Source organism: Peromyscus leucopus, chromosome 8b (genome assembly GCF_004664715.2).
Source record: "Peromyscus leucopus breed LL Stock chromosome 8b, UCI_PerLeu_2.1, whole genome shotgun sequence".
Lineage (NCBI taxonomy): Eukaryota > Metazoa > Chordata > Mammalia > Rodentia > Cricetidae > Peromyscus > Peromyscus leucopus.
Window position 1 is genome coordinate 5,041,648 of NC_051086.1, and position 18,123 is coordinate 5,059,770.

General features: G+C 47.2%; 1 protein-coding gene and 1 long non-coding RNA gene across 3 annotated transcripts in view; one reads left to right on the top strand and one right to left on the bottom strand.

Moving 5' to 3' along the window:
* Positions 1-16,611, top strand: part of Ranbp17 (RAN binding protein 17) — a 341,764-nt gene extending 325,153 nt beyond the window's left edge. For both annotated transcript variants that reach the window (XM_037200543.1, XM_037200544.1), the window contains 3 exons: positions 10,599-10,697; positions 12,507-12,634; positions 14,841-16,611. In XM_037200543.1, coding sequence (XP_037056438.1) covers positions 10,599-10,697; positions 12,507-12,634; positions 14,841-14,937 — 324 coding nt within the window. In that variant the 3' untranslated portion in view covers positions 14,938-16,611. The remainder of the gene's footprint in view (positions 1-10,598; positions 10,698-12,506; positions 12,635-14,840) is intronic.
* LOC119086902 lies at positions 8,454-12,513 on the bottom strand. Its single transcript, XR_005090291.1, has 2 exons — positions 11,332-12,513; positions 8,454-9,049 (listed from the first exon to the last, which is right to left on the bottom strand). It is a non-coding gene; the product is annotated as an uncharacterized LOC119086902 (long non-coding RNA).
* Positions 16,612-18,123: the final 1,512 nt, after the last annotated feature.

The window sequence follows — 18,123 nt, forward strand, 5'->3', positions numbered from 1 at the left end:
TGCAATCATTTTCCTCTTTGAGAATCACACCACCCTACAGAGGAGAATTCCTACGGTAATTGAACTGGCTTCTAGGATCAGTTGGCCAAGCCACTCATGGGCCCAAGACTCACAATCTTAGAGTCTTTCCCATCACATCATTCCCTCAGTGTCCTACATCACCTGGACATGGGTACCAAAAACAAGAAAAACACCTCAGTATATACCTCCTGATGGTCCTGTGAGTCAGGAATGTGAAACAATACACCACCATGAAAGATAGCAATAAAAAGTGCCAGGCTTGAGGAGAAGTGACTTGGGCCTCAAGGCAGATCACCGTAAGGAAGACCCAGAGCAAGAGCTCTGTTAATGCCCATACTTAATGTGGCCTCTCAGTTCAGATGGACACAGCAGTTCCACTCAGCAGCAATTAGAGATAAGTGCATTCAGGATGATTTCTCCAAGATTAGAAGGAACAGCTTGATGGGTGGACGATAAGAGATTAATAAATACATGAGCTCCTCAAGGCCTGTTATGGTTGACTATGAAATGGCCTCCACAGGGCCATGTGCTCACTACTTATTCCCAAATGGCAGCACTATTTTAGGGGTTCTTGGAAATTTAGCAGGTAAGACCTAACTGCAGGAAATTGGTCACAAGCAGCTGTTTCTTGGGTGTGTCTTATTCCTGGCTGATCCCTGTCTCTCTGCTTCCTGACCACTGTAAACTAGGAACCTCCTGAACCACATAGTCTTCTGCCTAGGCCCAAGACCAAGACACCATCACCTGAGCCCTCTGGAACCATGAGCCAAAATAAACCATTGCTCCTTTAAGTTGTGTGTGTCAAAGCAGTTTGATCACAGTGATAGGAAGCTAACTAACAGAACATCTTCTTCAGCTCTGACCAGAAGTGTTCAACACATAAGAGGCTAGTAATTCTTTGAGCAGTGATTAAGTATGGGAAACAAAACGGAAGGGAAAAAGAAGAAAAATTCTGTAAAACAGTGCCTGGTAGACAGCGGGTATGCAGTGTGTGCAGCATGTTTTCATCGAGTGTTAAGAAGATAGTAATTAAATGGTGATAACATATGTGCTGCTGGTAGCCTTGTAGAGATAAGGAGCCATCATCCGTCCCTACAGAGGCCCAGGCTGTTTTGGAAACTAGAAGTTCCATTCCAGGTACATAATGTGCTCTTATCCCACAGAGGAAGAAAGGCTTCCACTCCCCCCCCCCCCATTGCTCTACTCGGCTCCCCTGCATTAGAGAGAGGCAGGAGACAAATTGACAGAAATCTGGAGGGAAGTAACTCAAGTGATTTAGGAGAATGGAAGGGCTGGCTTATGGGGCCAGATTAAAGAAGCTAAATATGTATAGCTTGCCTAAGTGACAACTAAATGGGGCATTTGATAAGTCTATAAATACTTGGAAGATGTAAATGCCAGGAGGAAAGGGAATTACTTAGCATGGCACAATGGAGTATTGGCATAATGGGTAATATTAAGAAAGGAAAGATGAAGGTTGAACATCAATAAAAAGCTTCCTGACAAGAAGAACCATTCCTGACAGGGGACACGATTAGGTTATGTGCTGTGGGCCAAGGGAAATAATGTCAGTGCCCTTCCTCAGAGCACTGGCACCAGAGCCAGCAAGGCAGGAGATGATGAGCAGTGTCCTAACTAGGGCACAGAAGCCAAGCAAGTGACCTCTGGCTGTGGCCTCCCTGTCTCAGAACAGGAAGAAAGCAGCAGCAGCAGCAGTGGTTACACCAGACTTCATACTACATCACTGCCAGAGAGATGACACTCATTGTCCTGCAGGATGGAAATCTGCTTTCTCTTGCAGGCACCACTAGGTCCTTCACCAGGTGCAGCTCCTGCCTCCTCTGTTGGCAGCCTTTCCTAACTCCCTGCACAGTCCACAGAGTGCGTTATTTCCCAGCACACCTTTGTTCCCCTTCTCCCTTCTCTGTTGACAGCCTGTCAGAATGCTCGTTCTCTAGAGCAGATCAAATGGCCCCTTCTCTGAAGCCTTCCTCCCTGCCCCCGCCCCCGCCCCCATTCCCACCCCCACCCCAGCAGAGTTGGGAATCCTCCTCTGTCCTCTCAAAGCCCTGGGTGAGCTTGTTTGCAGCACTTAATGTACTGTACTGTGAATCTCCTCTCTACTGAGAACTGGCACTGGCTTGTTCACCTCCATCCCCAGGACCTGTTTCAGAGCCTGGTCAAGCTATGGTGTCAGCAAATGTTGGAGTAGATCATGAAGGAAGTTCTGTTACCCACTCTTGGTCTTTCATGCCTTGGGCTCATGTATTTATTGAGGGAAAAAGCTCCCAACTCTCAGCTTCTTTGAGCAGTCTCCAGGGGGTCTCTGGGCTGGTACAGTCAATGCCATTTAGACGACTATAGATAAAAGCCCTCCTTGTTCATGTTTTATTTTGGAAGCCATGTTGTTGAGACTTCATGGATGTAACCTCCTTGACATTTCTAGGAAATGCAGGATGACGCCAGTACACATACTAACATGGAAAGCCAAAAATCTCACAGGGACAAAGAACAAGGAAAGCTGAGAGCAGAAGAAATGATCTCCTCAGGGAAGAGCCCCCAGTTGGTTTTCTAGTACCACGTGGTCAGCCCTGAAAGCATATATATACAAGTAACATTATATGGACTGAGCAGGTTGTGTTTATGTATTTAGGTAGTGTGTGTGTGTGTGTGTGTGTGTGTGTGTGTGTGTGTGTACACAAAGAAAAAGCACCCATGAATTTGAGACAGAGTAATGAGGAGACTACATGAGAGAGGTTGGAGGAAGGAAAGACAAGGGGGGAAATTATATAATTGTATTTTAATTTCAAAATATAATTGGGGGGACCTCAAGTCTGAAAAAGCAGAATACCCCACTATGGTTTCAATGTAAATACTAGGCTAACGCTTAACAGGAAAATGCCTTAAACACATTTTCCCCATATGAAAACATTTTTAAAATAAGTGACATAATCCTTCACTGGTGAGTGAAAATTTGGGGCCATCTAACCCAATGTCTTCAGGAAATAGGGAGAATGTACCGTCAGATGAGATGCAATGAAATTTTGAGCCTCCTCCTGTAGGATGGTGACTACTAAGGAGGCCCTCATGCCATCATGCATATGTTGTTCTGTTGTGAAATATGATACTCATGGGTAATGCTGTGGTGACTGATCAGCACAGTAGCATGCTTTTCCTAGCTCCCTTTGATTTTGAGTGACCCAAGTCAGCACTTATGTCCTCTTGGCCCTGTACGCTTGTGCCGATTGGCAGGCTGTTTCATGGCTGCTTGTTCCCAATTAGTGATTTGTGTGGTTGAACTAAACATCGCCCCCTCATAAGAAGCATCATTTCAGTCATTGTCTGGCAACCACTCCTCTCTATTGAGAGGCTTGAATCTGGGCACCTGTGTCTGGACACGTCTATCTGTGGTTTGGGGTTCCAGTTTTCTTTCTTAGGAGGAATGCTTTGACTGGGAAGAACACGAGTTGACGATCCTGGCCGTCCTGGCTTCTGTTGCAGTCTTCCTCATCTTCACTGTTTCTCCAGGGCGTTCTCCAGAAACTAAGCTTGCTGCCTGCCCCATCCTCCTCCCCACAGCCTTGTCACTACTGCTCTGAATGGCAGGCCCCATCCCACGGCTACTCTCGGGGTACTGGCCCAAACTCATATCTGTACTTAGCATGGCACAAAAGGTCGGAAATAGCTTGGGCTGGGCCAGGGTCTCCTCCTCACCCTCAGCTCTATTCCATGCCACCCTGAGCCTTCTATACAAGGGCTAGACGTTCTTCAAACATGCCAAGCACTTGCTGTGTCCTGGAGGCTTTCTCTTTTCGTTTCCTCTCCTGAATGTGTCCGTGCTTCTAGGGGAGGCTGCATGCAGGGTTAGGACTCAGCTGCCACCTGCCCTGGGCAGATAGGCTGGTCTTGGGAGCCAGGTGTGGCATATGGTCCTTCACTAGTCTCTCAAGCTGCCATTAGAGGTTCTCAAAGGTGCTTCCGTGTTAGTCACCCAAGTACTTCTATGAACTAGATATAAGTGTCACTTGAAGGAAAACTAAGGGAAATGACACAGGTCTTCCCAATATTCCCACCCACAGGACATTTAGATGCTGTTTTTGACAGGTGATGCTCAATTTAACATCAAATTGAAACAATTGGCAAGGGGTGTGTGTGTGTGTGTGTGTGTGTGTGTGTGTGTGTGTGTGTGTGTGTGTGTGTGTGTAAGAGAGAGAGAGAGACCCAAATAGTGCTGAGTGGCAAGCTTGCAGCCTCCAGTACCCCGGGTTTTCTGGTTTAATGTAGCAAGCTGCTTTATGAGATCTGCAGCCACTTGAAATATGATTTACTACATGTAAAAAGTTTCAGATGGATAATGAAGATTCAGGATTGAGACTCACAGTGTAGTGTAGTCAATTTTCTTGCTGTTGCTCTCCAGTACATCTCTGCCATTGAAATGAATAATTTATTATAATTTATTTCAACCCTGGAAAATAAAACTATTTTCCTTGTGATGTTTGCTATAGCATTCAGAATAGACACATTGCATGCAGTACTCTCAATTAATTAATCCTGAAGTTTCATTCTTACTTGACCTTCTCATAAGCTATGAGACTGGCAGGTAATTCTTTCCCCAATAAGCCATGATTAAAATGAATGTTTTGAGAAGTAGAGACAAAGTTGGTAATGGAGAAAATTGAAAGAACAGCAAAGCTGGGTTGTGTTTTTCCTTAGATTTTACATTCAATGCAAGAGTTTTTAAATATTCTAGACAATTCATCACTTAGAGCAAAAGCTTCCCTTAGCTTTCTGTGTGGGGCCTGTGGAGGGCACTGTCTGTTTCTGTGTGAGCAAGTGCTGCTCATTTGTGACCGAAGCTAGCTGACCTCACTGGGCCTGAGGTGACTTTAAAGCACTTTCCCCCAATTTCAGATCCAAGCTAACGCTGTGTGAAGGCCAAATAGAAAGGACTCCCGGATAGCCTCTGGGGAGCCGGGCCACCCATAATTGATTGAAGGCTTGTTCTTCAGAAGAGGAGGCTCACCTCATCTCGTATTTCATCCAATTGTTTTTCATTTTAAATGCTAAATACTTCAATTATGAGACTGCAAAAATAATATCGGCATGTAGAGATTGCTTGATACGTACAGATATTTTAAATTTAATGTAACTTAGGTGATGGGCCTCAGTTAATCTGGAGGGGCAGAAAAATATACCGAAATATGTACGTATTTATCCACTCTGTTCATTTTTCATAACATCTACTAATATCACAAAGGAAGATGGCAGATGAAGGAACAATTGATTCTCCTTCCCTAAAGACGTCTAGTATCTAATTTGAGCAGGATCACATTTCAATATCTGCTGTGCATGTGGCCTCGGAACAGCACTCAGTAATGACAGAAATTCCCTTCCTCCAGCGCACTGAAAACCTGGAAGCATTTCCACCTTCAGCTGTGTTGTCTCCCTGACCCTGACCCCTGACTGGGGCAGGTGCTCTGGAGAACCTGCTGTGGAGACAGGGAGATGTCACTACTTTCTCAAATCCAATGCGTTACTCGGGAGGGTGGGTGGGGTGGGGTGCTTCGCTTTGTTTCGTTTTGTTTATTATGTTTATGTTTATTATGTTACTGGTAAGGTCCATCTTCCTCTCCTCTCTCACTAGCCTTCTGAAAGGCTGGTGCATTCCCCAGGCACAGGGTAGCTCTTAAGGGTTGGCTGCATTTATTATTAGTTGTTCCTCAGAACACCATTACCACAGTCAGGACAGTGTAGCCCGGCTGGGGTGTGGATTAACACACAGAGCAGCCTGTCCGGCCGGCCGGCACTGGACCCTTGCTTGTCTTTTTCAGTCTCCCTTCAGCCATCGAGGGCTGCGGCACAGGGCTGTTCTCTGCTCGCTCACTCCGTGCCCTGGCCTCGTTAGCCCTCCTCTGTGTTAACCAGAGGATAAAGCCTGTTTTCCACCTGCCTCACTAGCAAGGGGCCAGGGGCCAGGGGCAGGGAGGAAAGAGCTGGAGTTCCCTAAGTAGACTGAGAATCTCGTCCCTGCAGGGCCAGCACATATCCTCTCAGGACTGGTTTTCCTGTGGGATACAAATGGGGACAAAGTGGAAATCTTAGTTATGTTTTGTTTTGTCTATTTCTTACAACTTTACAGAATATGTTTTAGTTACAGTATTCAGTATGCTCAAGTGCTAGCCATGGAAACACTTACTTTATAGGAAATTTTATAACCTAGAGAAAATTAGCCTAATGTACTGATTTCCATGGTGTTAATTTAAATTAAGATACTCTCAGTGGGAGGAGAACCATTATTTTCCATGAAATGTTCAGTGTATCAATTTCCAGAGATATTCCTAAGTTTGCTATTCATTCACTTTCACGGTCTGTGACTATAGTAACTAAATTTGTAAACATTTTGGCTGGGAAGCAGAAAGATTTGCTAAAGACATTTCAGGAGCCATGCCCTGGATTTTAATCACGGGACTTCAACATCTACATGACTCAGCAGCCAGAAGCCACCAGAGCAGACAAGGGTGGTATGTCCAGGAGGCTGCTGAGGGTGGGAGAGCGGGCCTTCCTGTCAGTCTTCTACAAGTCTGCAGGAAGAGCCAGTCTCTGCCAGGTGCTTTGAGCCTCAGAACAGCCTGAGGCGTGGTGGCCACAGGCTGGCCCTGTGAATTCAGGCAGACCTTTGTATATGACCTGAATTAGCCTTTACACCCTAGCAGCACCTTGACCAAGTGAATTCCCTGGGACCTCAGGCCCTTAGTGTATACAAGTGCAAGACAGATAATGCTCTCCCCAGGGTTAGTAGAGAATGGAGGCATACAAGTGCCTGGCAGTGTGCTGAGTACCCAGCAGACTCCATAAACGATGGCAAGAAGACTCATCAGACACTGTGTACTACTGGGTAAAAATGGTGAGGCCTCAGACTTTGGCCTGTGTGACCTGAAAACCCCCAGCCACAGCCCTTCCTGGGATCTCCCAGCTTAGGGTTCAGTATGTTTTCGAAAACAAGATCCTTGGAAGTGAACTGTCTGTTACAGTTTAGATGTGTAACCATTTCATGTGTTGGCCATAAATTAAGGCCACAAGTTCAGTTTTCTGTGTAGTGCTCTTCACTTTAATTGTCACTCACTGTCTTAGCAGGACAGTGCCCAGTGTAAGCTAGCCCTTGGCAAACAGTAGAGGTCTCCTCAGTGACTGCTTCGTGGCCCAGAGGGATTGCGGGGATCTGCTCTGCTCTGTACTTGTAACTCAGGCCCTTGTCAGGGTATGGACAGAGATCACACATCCTCACTTCTCCTTCTTGGCCAGACATTTGTAATTTTGTGCTTAAATGTGTTTACATGATTACAACAGAGCACTCTGTTCAAATTCATGCTAATAGCCCAGAGAAGCAAATGGGGTACTTTCTGGCCTTCCTCCTACTCAGGGTTATTTTTACAACTACAACCCTGCATGAAGTTAGATAACTTTGAGGAGACCATAGTAATCTCCTTCACCTCTCTAAGCAAGATGTGAGTTGGTATTCTTCCTTGAGCCATTCAATTCCATTGGCTTAGGCCAGAGGGAAGCTACGGTTTCAGTATGGGAACATTATGTTTAAAGCATAGTATGTGGCAAACACAATCCAGATGTTTGGTTGTACATAGGAAATCATTTCTCACAGCATCCCTTTCACATCACCTGTCACAGTCCCTACTCTATATCTGAGGACGTAAAGGCAGATGCCATGGGTTAAACAGCAGGGCCGGACTTGGGCTAAGTTCTGAGTCTAATGCCTGTGCTACCACATCATTGAACAAATTTCCAGCCAAAATCTGTAAGGAGGAACCAAGTGAGGAATGAGGAATCAAATGAAGTCATGTAGAGTATGACTTTCCTAAGTAGACAGCTCCCCTTCCAAGGTAATCCCATCCCTGCTTTGGCAAAACAGCTACTTGGATAACATCAGTGGGTTATGTGTATGGTTTGGAGTATAGGCCCTGGCAAATGCAGCCAAAGTGCATTTAAAACGGCCTTCCACCTATCCCTGCAGCAATGTGGGGGTGAGTAGACCTTGGAGAACTAGATACCAGCTACTGTACCAAGTACTCATGGCACCTGGTGACAGGATGTGGGCTGGGGGGTGCAGAGCCAAGACTGCTCCTTTCAGTGTTGACTCATAGTGTCCTTGGCCTCAGAGACCACCCATCTAAACCTCACTGCCTGCAAGGGAAAGGGACTGTACTTCAGCATCGCACCCAGTATCCCCCAATGGTGGGGAAGAGAACTCAGATGCCAGAGAAATTCGCCCTATTGGTTGGACTGTTTTACCACTACTCTAAGATTATTAGGAAATCTGGAAATTGACTGCCATGTCAATGCCATTTAAGAAGATTACTAGGTACTTTATGTATTTCCAGAAAAGTAAAAAAGAAAAAAAATCATCCATTTTTGCCAACTTTATTTTTAGAAAAGTATTTTATTCAAGCCTCTCCTTACTTATTACAGACATAAATACATGCATTCAGACAAATGAATACACGAGAGGACCATATAAAGTAATTGGCACATCACTCCAGGATGCTTTGTCAGTTACTGGAAGAATTTGGTGCCTCTAACTTTAATCTTCTCCATTAAAATATCCATTCTGCTTCAGATTGTGAAGCCCATAATATTTTAGACTGTCTCCATGGATCTGTTAGTTTTGCTTGTCAATTTAATTTGTACTCTATGACTTTGGGTGGCTTGCTAGATTGTTCATGGGAACTTGTGATCTACAAAGGGTGCCCAGCATGGAGTTCCAGCCCCTCGGAGAGCCCGGGCATGCAGTGTTTGTGTTTCTGTATAGATTGGCAGATCTCGTTTGTAGCCAGCCTGATCACTGTGATGGTGGTGGAGGGCGTGGTGGCCGGCGAGCTGCAGAGCTGCAGAGCTGCGCATTACTGTCGGATGCTGTGCCTGCAGTGGCTACAGGATGTGTGCTTTGCAAGTCTTCAAACACCACCGCATTTAATTCTCAGCGCTTCCTTGGGCGGGATTATTTCCCTCTTCAGAGCTAATGAAAACAGACACAGCAAGAGCAGTTCAGTTACTTGTCGGAGATCATAGGATAAATTAGATCACCAAAAACTTGTTTGCCAGGGGCAGGGAGATGGCCCAGTAGGTAAGCACTTGTGCAAGCATGAGGGCCAGAGCTCAGACCCCTGGCACCTGCATGACTGCGTAGGTGCTGAGTGTGTGGCCCGCCCCCACCTCTTACTCCAGGACTTGGGAGGCAGGCAAGCTGACCAGCCAGACTGGCAGTACCTTCAAGCTGTGGGTTCAGTAATAATTAACTTACTGCTTCAACAAATGATATGGAGAGTTTGAGGAAGATACCCAACTTCACCCTCACATAGTACACATATAAGTACGCACACACGCACACACACACATTACAAAAAAGAAAGGTTGCCAAATGATAGCACCAAATGCATTCAAAGCAAACCAAGTCATCAAAGCCTAGTTGGGGTGGTTTTTGTGGGGTCTTGCCGGGTAATTGTCCTTTCATCTGTCCTCCCTGGGCAGGAGAGCTTGAGCTATGGGAGCAGACAGGCTGCTGCAGTGGAAGAACTGAGCCCACTTCCTAGCATTTGCCTGGACTGATGTAGTGGCTTTACCCCTGGCCTGTTGTGTCTCCTGACCAGGGCACACTCCACATGTCTCCCCTCGGTCACAAGCCCGTCACTAGCCACAGGCCTTCAGGATGAAGTCCAGATTCCTCAGCGTGGTCTTCCATTCTAGCCACGGTATCCCTTACTATTGCCGAGCCCACCGTGTTCATTCCCACCTTCCTTTTACCCCTCTGTCTGCTTATGAGGAACTCCTTAGATGTTACCTGCCCCGTGGCACTTCCCTGACTGCCCTTAAACAACTTAGAGGCATTCTTTCCCCCTCCACAGGCTGCCGCTCTTTTCCTAGATCTTTTTCCCACTGTTTCTCTCGATGACTTCCCTAGAAGCTTTGAGGCCCTAGATAAGAGACTGGTAGACGCCTATGTCCCATTACCTCTTCCATGTGCCTTACAAACTCGGAAGTGAAGAGCCTGGATAAGTATGTGCATGTAGCATTGAGTGAGTAATGAAGAATGGTTTTAAAAACATGTTTCCTGAGCTAGCAGGAAACATGCCATTCTGGGATCACATGGAAAGTGTTTTATTCCACCCAGTGATGAGCTACAGAGAGATGTCCCTTCATAGCATGAACTGTTCAATGAGGTGAGCAGCAGACAGGAAGGTGAGCTGGGCATTTGCATGGTGCCTAGCGCAGAGCAAAGCATATAAGACTTGAAAAGCAGAGACTGATCCCCCTGGCTCTGGCCTCTGACTTCTGCTCACCAAGAAGGTTCTCACCAAGCTTTTGGTGGTAGACTCTTCCTTGGGGGAAGAGGGGATTTGCCCAGAGTTTGCGTAGCCTTCTCGGCTTCCGGTGTGAGAGCCGACTGGTCAGGAAAAGCCCTCTTGTCGTCAGGAAGGCGGAAGGGTGGAAGGAGCACGTAGGAGGAGTCTGGATTCAAGCAAGCTCTAAGCCAAGGGTCCCCATTTTCATGTGACTCTGTCTTCTAGATGATGTCTGTCCTTATGAACACCATTGTCTTTGAAGACTGCCGGAACCAGTGGTCAGTATCCAGGCCTCTCCTGGGGCTCATCCTACTCAATGAGAAGGTGAGTGTGCTTTCAGGAAGGGCCGCAGGAGGAGGGAGAGGCTCTTAGACACTGAAGGCCACGGGGTAGAGAGCTGGGGCCTTGACAACCTGGAAGGCCTTTCCCCAAAGGCTTCAGGTCTTCTTGAGTTAGCAGAGGCCACAGAGGCCCACACTGCACTGGCTGTGTGGATTGCTTGGCAGTATTTCAAAGTCACTTCCCTTCCCTTGCCATTCCAGGGGAATTCTGAGCAACAGTCCTTTTGCCTTCTCCTCCAGCCTCCCTTTATACCTGGGGACCCCAGACACGATCCACAGGAGATGACAGCAGCAGCCCTGGAGGGACTGTGCATAGGGCCAGTATCCTTCATCCGGGGAGCATGCACCTCGGTCTCCTCGGTGCTCTGGCCACCCGACCGCCTCCCAAGCACCCTGGCTTCCTTTGGAACTCGCCCTGGCCTCTCAGCAGTCAGGAGGAAGAGTGCATTACTGCTTGGAAGAATGAATTGTCTATACAATAAGATAGTACTGGGAAAAAGACAGTGAGATTAGAGGCAGCCGCATACATTAAAATTCAAACTAAAATCCCAGCCTTGAAAGGAAACTAATAGAAGAAGAAAATACATCAAAAAGAGAAGAGCTGTCTCATCACTCACCTGTGCTGAAGTATCCAATTTTAGCCACATTCAATAGCACTGCCATTCATCTTCCCTCGGTGTTATTGGGATTTAAACCCAAGCTCTATGAAAGAGAGCAGTGCTTTTAAAATGATTGAGAGGGAATAAGGGCAAATTCGGTGTTTAGAAAAAGCTTATGACATCACAATATTATACTTTACTGATGGAGGCAATATTTCATGGTTTAGGATGAAAAACTAATAATTTTCTATTTGGTGTGAGTCACTGCATCATTATAAAAGGGAAAAATAAGTCGTTTTGTGCATTCCCAGTCTTGTTCAGGAAGACATTGTGGTTTAAGTATAATGCCTCTGATATATAGTATTTAAGTATTAGTCTGACTACATATTAATTATGTGTGTTTTTTGATGTGAGCTGTTTTAATGTATGATGGGAATTAAATATCATACAGCTTAGGCTTGAAGAGATAAACAAATGACTGGCAAGATGTTGTCTTTTGCTGAGAATCTGCTGTTTCCAGTGATTAGGACCTCTGCTCAACATCAGAGCTTATTTTTGTATACAAGACCACAGACCCCAGCAGAAGAAGGTGGGGGCTGAGCAGTTACTTGTGACCAGGTATGACAGATACTATTCGTAGTGCCAGGAAGTGCTCCCAGAACTAAGTAGGCCCCTCTAGTGCCTGCCTCAGCAGGGCAAACCCATGTAACCCAGAAGGACAAAATTGGAACACAGCCCAGAGCTCTTTGAGAAGTGATTCACTGAAGCCAGGAAAGATGATGAGGCCGAAGGGGAGACTCATGGCTGGGCCTTCAGTCATCCCAAGTGTTCCCTGGGCATTAAGTTAAGTCCTCCTCAGCCTGGGGCCCTTCTTCTTTCAGCCTTCCTGGGACAAGTAGAATTGAGACCCCAGGAGGCCAGGTTCAGTCTCCCACAGAGGAGGCAAAGACTCCATCAGGCTAAGCAGGGCCAATACAGCAGTCACAGGCAAGAGACTCTAAGAGCAGGGGTGATACAAGGTACAACTAGAAATGCTTCTGCAGCTTAAGTTTTCTCTAAGGATAGAAAGTTCAGTGTGGACCTGGATGAAAACCCCTGAACATCAGTGAGCTCAGGTAGACCCCAGCTGGACTGGTCTCTTGCAAAGGTTTGGAGTTGGAACCTGAACCTGACGCTGCTCTGTCTCCCAACAGTATTTCAGTGAACTGAGAGCAAGTCTGATAAACAGCCAGCCTCTCCCCAAGCAGGAAGTCCTTGCCCAGTGCTTCAGGAACTTGATGGAAGGAGTGGAACAGAACCTGTCTGTCAAGAACAGAGACAGGTGAGCATTGCCCAGTGGGGCATCTCTAGGGGCATTCAGGCTTGCTGAAAACAAATGGACTGTAGTTAGCACAGCTCCAGATTGATGCACCTTTCCGTTACACCTTGTGATCCTAGACCCAGGTCAGTTCTAGTCACTACACTTTGCTGGGTATTTGCTCATAGATGCCAAGATTTTAAAAATACAGCCTTTGCCCTTAAGCAGTTTATAATCCAACAGGAAAGAAGTGAAAAATAATTAATTGGAAAGCAAATGAAGGGGAGATCACATTGTCCACGGAGTTGAGGAAAGACTTCTGGCCTTTGAACAAGCACAGGCCTCGAGGGTGGACAGACCTCAGTTAAATGTTACCCCTGCATCTGTAAGCTGTGTGACAGAAAAGCAGCCACCTCTCTGCTGGTCTCTCCACAGTAAGAAGGAGCCGGTGACGGCCTTGGCTGTGGTGCCTAAACAACAGACAATACCCCCAAACGTAAAGCCGGCGAGCTGTTAAGTGTTGATTTCCTCCTCTGCCTGTCCTTTAAGAGTACCGATGGCGGCCAGGCGGTGGTGGCGCACGCCTTTAATCCCAGCACTCGGGAGGCAGAGCCAGGCGGATCTCTGTGAGTTCGAGGCCAGCCTGGGCTACCAAGTGAGTTCCAGGAAAGGTGCAAAGCTATGCAGAGAAACCCTGTCTCGGGGGAAAAAAAGAGTACAGATGGCATTGGCCAGTGAGATCTAACCAAGCTCATCACTATGAATGAATCATTCATTCAGTTTATAAAACTAGGCATTTGGAACCCATGGTAAACAAATTGTTCCAAGTTCCTGGCCTCATGGAACTTACATTCTAGAGGATGAGACAGACAGTAGTCACTGATAAGGAAGAAAATGTGCTCAGGGAAAAACTACCCCCCTGACCTTTCATCAAACACTATAGCATTTGCAGGACACACTGTCAGTGTGGCCAGGTCTGAGCTGTGGTAATAAAGCAAGGTCAGCTGGGGGTGCAGACACCTTCTCCTGGCCGTTCATCGAAGCCTCAAGTAATCCTCTCCCATCCAGAATGGGACAAGCTCAGACACTGGAAAGGAGAGGCGGCTGTTGAAGTAGCATTCCTGAGCTGCTCTGTGAGGTGGTACGGCCGTCCTCTCAGTCTCGTGAAGGAGAGGCCACCAGACTGGCTGTTGTCCTTCTGCCAGCACTGTTGAGAGACTTTCAGGCACTGTCTCGTTGACTTGATCAGATTCGCTCCTGCATTCCCTCAAGACAGTAGTTACTCACATTAGGTACCATGACAAGTGGTTATTCATTCAGGCTGCCTAACTGGTAGTGGTGAACCAAAATTTGGACCCATGTGGTCTAACCCAGTGCCTCTTGTTAGGTTTTTTAACAGTGTTATATAGCCTAGGCTGATCTCAAACTCAATATATAGAAAAGGATCATTTTTTATTATTGCATTTATTTGGAGTTGGGGGTATCAGAGAACAGCTTGGCAGGAGTTCGGTCTCAGAGACCTAACTCAGATCATCAGGCTTGACAACACCTGTGTTAACCTGCTGGCCCTTCTCACCGGCTCCAAGGATAACTTTACATTTCTGATCCTCCATTTCCTAAGTGCTGGGATTACAGGCATGGGCCACTGTGCCCAGTGTATGTAGTTCTGGGAATCAAACTGCCTAGTACACAAGTATTCCACCAAACTGAGCGCGTGCACACACCCACCCACTGCACACTTGTACTCTTCTAAGAGGGTTTCACCACAGTAGTGCCAGCTCGCCTCAGACTGAAACTCAGGACCCTCTACCTCTGCTTTCTGACTGCTGCCTTCACAGACATGAGCAACCACTCTCCACTGCCTCCTCCTCATTTTCCATTCACTAAATTCTGTTTTAGTGAGGGTTCTAATACCCACCTTTGGGAAGATGAGTAATGATTAAAGTAGTCATATGTAAGCTCAATCCAGTATTTGAGACACAGTGTAAAAATTGTTTTCATGTTTTAGATGGTAGAGCTTCAGATGCTCCCTCTCCCTAAACTGTTGAGAATGGATTTGGTGGGGACTCTTGTTTCAGGGGGTGGCATGGCGCTGGTAGCAGGAGAGGGGGCAACGTGGACGCCCAGCCCTGAGGAGCCTCCCTGCAGGAGGGTCCTGGGTCCTGAGCTCCACGGGGCCCTTCCTCCAGCTCTCACATGGCCTGGACCTTCACTGCTTCTCTTCCCACAGGTTCACACAGAACCTCTCTGTCTTCAGAAGAGATGTGGCAGAGGCCCTGCGTAGTGATGGCACCACTGAACTCTGCAGCTTGGACATGATGAGCTGACCCAGCTCCTGAGCATGTGCTGTGCTCCTTCGTCAAGAGACTCTGCAAGACCTGGGGCCCAGACTGCGATGCTGGCCAGCCCAGAAGAGTGTATTTTTCAGAACAAGCAGCAAAAGCCCTACATTTTTATAAGTCTGACCTAATTATAAAAATTTATAATAGTGCACATACAATGTAAATTCAGTATTCAAAGCAGAACATGTTTTCAATCTTATCTGGGGTCCCACAATGCCGAAAGGTCCAGAAACTATATTTAACCAAAGAACATAATAAACCAGACTAGCACCTAGTTCGTGGCTCTGAAATCAAGGTTGTTGATTTGAAGATTCAGCCCTCAGTGTGGGTCCTAAATTGAGACAAATGCCATTTGAACCTGTTGGATTAGTAGTTTTTACATCTGGAAAATGCCACATTAGGGACTCTGGGCTGTGGGCATTGAGAAGGAGCCTGGGAATGCTATAAAGCATCCCCCAGGACTGCACATAGGCCTCTCTGCCTCAGCAACATCTGATAAAGTTGAGAGACAGTAACACAATTAAACGACTTACAAACAATGTTTGCTTTCCACTGGCATAAATCTAAAGTGGTTCAGTCTGGAAGAATTAAGCTGTGCGGTTGCTGCCTGCAGAGAGATGTCCTTAGGATTCTGGAAGCCCCAGGAAGAAGTTCTGGGTGTACCAGTACCTAGCTAGTCCTTTTGACTCCATTTAATTGGAAGGAAGCTGGCGGTGGCATGTAGTGTTGGAAGCAGCCCTGCCTTCTTGGACCACCCCGAGCAGTTCAGGTGCTGGCTGTCAGGTTCCCAGAGGATGAAGTAGCTGCCCGCCCTCCATCCTCCACACTCTTAACCACTGTTGGATTGTGACTTCATCCAAACACAGGAAATGAAGGCCTTTACAGTTTGTGACCCGTCATAACTAAGCTCTTCATTTGAAACTGCCACTGTCAAATGGGCTTCCTATCTCACTGCTGTCCTCATGGTTCAGGCTTGCAGTAAACACTGTGCCCATTATTTCTGATAAGACATGAAAGCTTGGCCTCCCTGTTGCAGGGAAGAAATCCACAGGCTCTTGTTGTAATCTTGTTTCTCAGACTAGTGTTTCTTCAAACGTTTCCTGATAGTTGAGTTTTGCAACAGGCTTGTCATATAAAATTGAGCCACCTAAGTTTATCTCAAAGTGATTGTCTTCCATGTGCAAAAGGGAGTCGGGGGAAATTATGGTCTGGATGAGACTGCTTGTGGTGTTTAATGGCAGATGGGTCTGACCCTTATTCCGCCCCACTCCGTTAGGAAATATAACTTCCTAGAGAAGACAAATCCTTTACTTTGAAGCATCAGCTTTCAAAGGAGCTTGACAAGAATTTCACTTTGGTTTTTGTTTGGTTTTTAATTTGTTTAGTTTTGGTTTTCTTGAGACAGAACCTTGCTGTGTAGCCCAGGCTAGCCTGGAGTACACTGTGACTCTCCTGCTACAGCCTCCTCGGTGGAGTTGACCAGCATGGGCCACAATGCCTGGCATCTTGGATTTGGGGTGTTTGGGGCGGGGTGGTTATTACTGCACTCATTCTACAAAAACTACAAATGGTTATCCCATTCCAGCGCTGTTTCTTCACAGATGCCCAGGGTCTAGAAACACTATACTGTCTGCATTAAAATGTTCACAAGAAGAGAATGGTGCGTCCCCCTTTGTTTGCCACACAGCCAGGTATCGCCTGGGAGTTCCAGCAGGTGGAGAGTCTCTTTCATGCTTGGCCTTAGAAAGCTGCTTTTTGAGAAGCAGGGTCTGCCTCTGCCCTTGTGCCTCAGGGGACTTGAATGCTGGACTCAGTACTCTGAGCAGCCCACTCAGAAGGGTCAGCAAGCGTGGACTCGGCCTACCTTACCCACACTACCTCCCTTCTCACTGCGCGTTAGGAAGGAAGGCCCAGATGCCTGCAGCTACATCTATCCATCTACGTCCAGAGTGAGACCCTGCACAGTGTAGTAATTTGAACAGCCCAGAAGAGCTCTCTTGGCTCCCTGGAGTCCCTTCCACTGACATGACAGCCTACTCATACCTTGGGATTGTGGTCATGGGAACCCCTTCCAAAGATGCAAAGCTGGGCTGGCTTATAGCAGCTAACTGAGGCGACCAAATTATCCAAGTGCCAGAGAAGCTAAGCATCGCACTAGAGCAGGCCGGTGAGGGAGACTGAAAAGAGTGGATGACCTGTCACACTGCCCAGGCGTAGCCAGGCCTGTCACACTGCCCAGGCGTAGCCAGGCCTGTCACACTGCCCAGGCGTAGCCAGGCTGGTACTGAGGAAGAAGCAGCTTGAGAGCCGTGAGCATTTATGGAGCCCATGGAGAGAGAAGTAGGACTTGGGGTGTGGCTCTGAGGGAGCAGGTACAGGGCCCTGGGTTTCATCCTGGCACCACAATTAGTAGGGGCAGAGCAAGAGTAGGAAGGAGCCATTTCAAGAGAATTAGAACCACTGTACTATATTGAATCCACCTACTGGACCTAGCTTCCCATTAAGAATGTTTAGTATTGTTTTCCCTGTTTCAGAGATGAGAAAACAGACTGAGAAATAAGAAAAGGCCACATAGCCGGGCGGTGGTGGGACACACCTTTAATCCCAGCACTTGGGAGGCAGAGGCAGGTGAATCTCTGAGTGTGAGGCCAGCCTGGGCTACAGAGTTCCAGGACAGCCAGGGATACACAGAGAAACCCTGTCTCCAACCCCCCCCCCCAAAAAAAAGGCCACATAGCTAGAACACCCACCCACCCCCACCCACCCCCCCGCTTAGTCCAAGAGTTCTGGTAAGAGGTGAAGGGAGATTGGGCCTCACAGTCCACACAGTCAAGGCACGTCCTAACTCTCTCTCTCCACAGCTGCATGTTGTTGGTCAAGGACCTCTTCCCTGAAGCAATTGCCCTTCAAGTCTCATGGCCTGGAGCAGAACCCATTGCCTGCGGCCATTTTTTTCTCCTCCACCTGGCATCCTGAGGCAGGAATCAAAGTTAGATTTCCTAACTGTACCTGTATTTTTTTTTCTACTTAATCCCAAATTGGGTCCTCTGTGGCTGGTACTGAAGAGGCTATCAAGGGACCCTGTGGGCTCCCCAACCAGTGGGACTAGATACCCCCAGGAGGAAAGCCAGTCTAATGAGACACTTGGAGCTGTGTCGGTGAGCTCTGCCA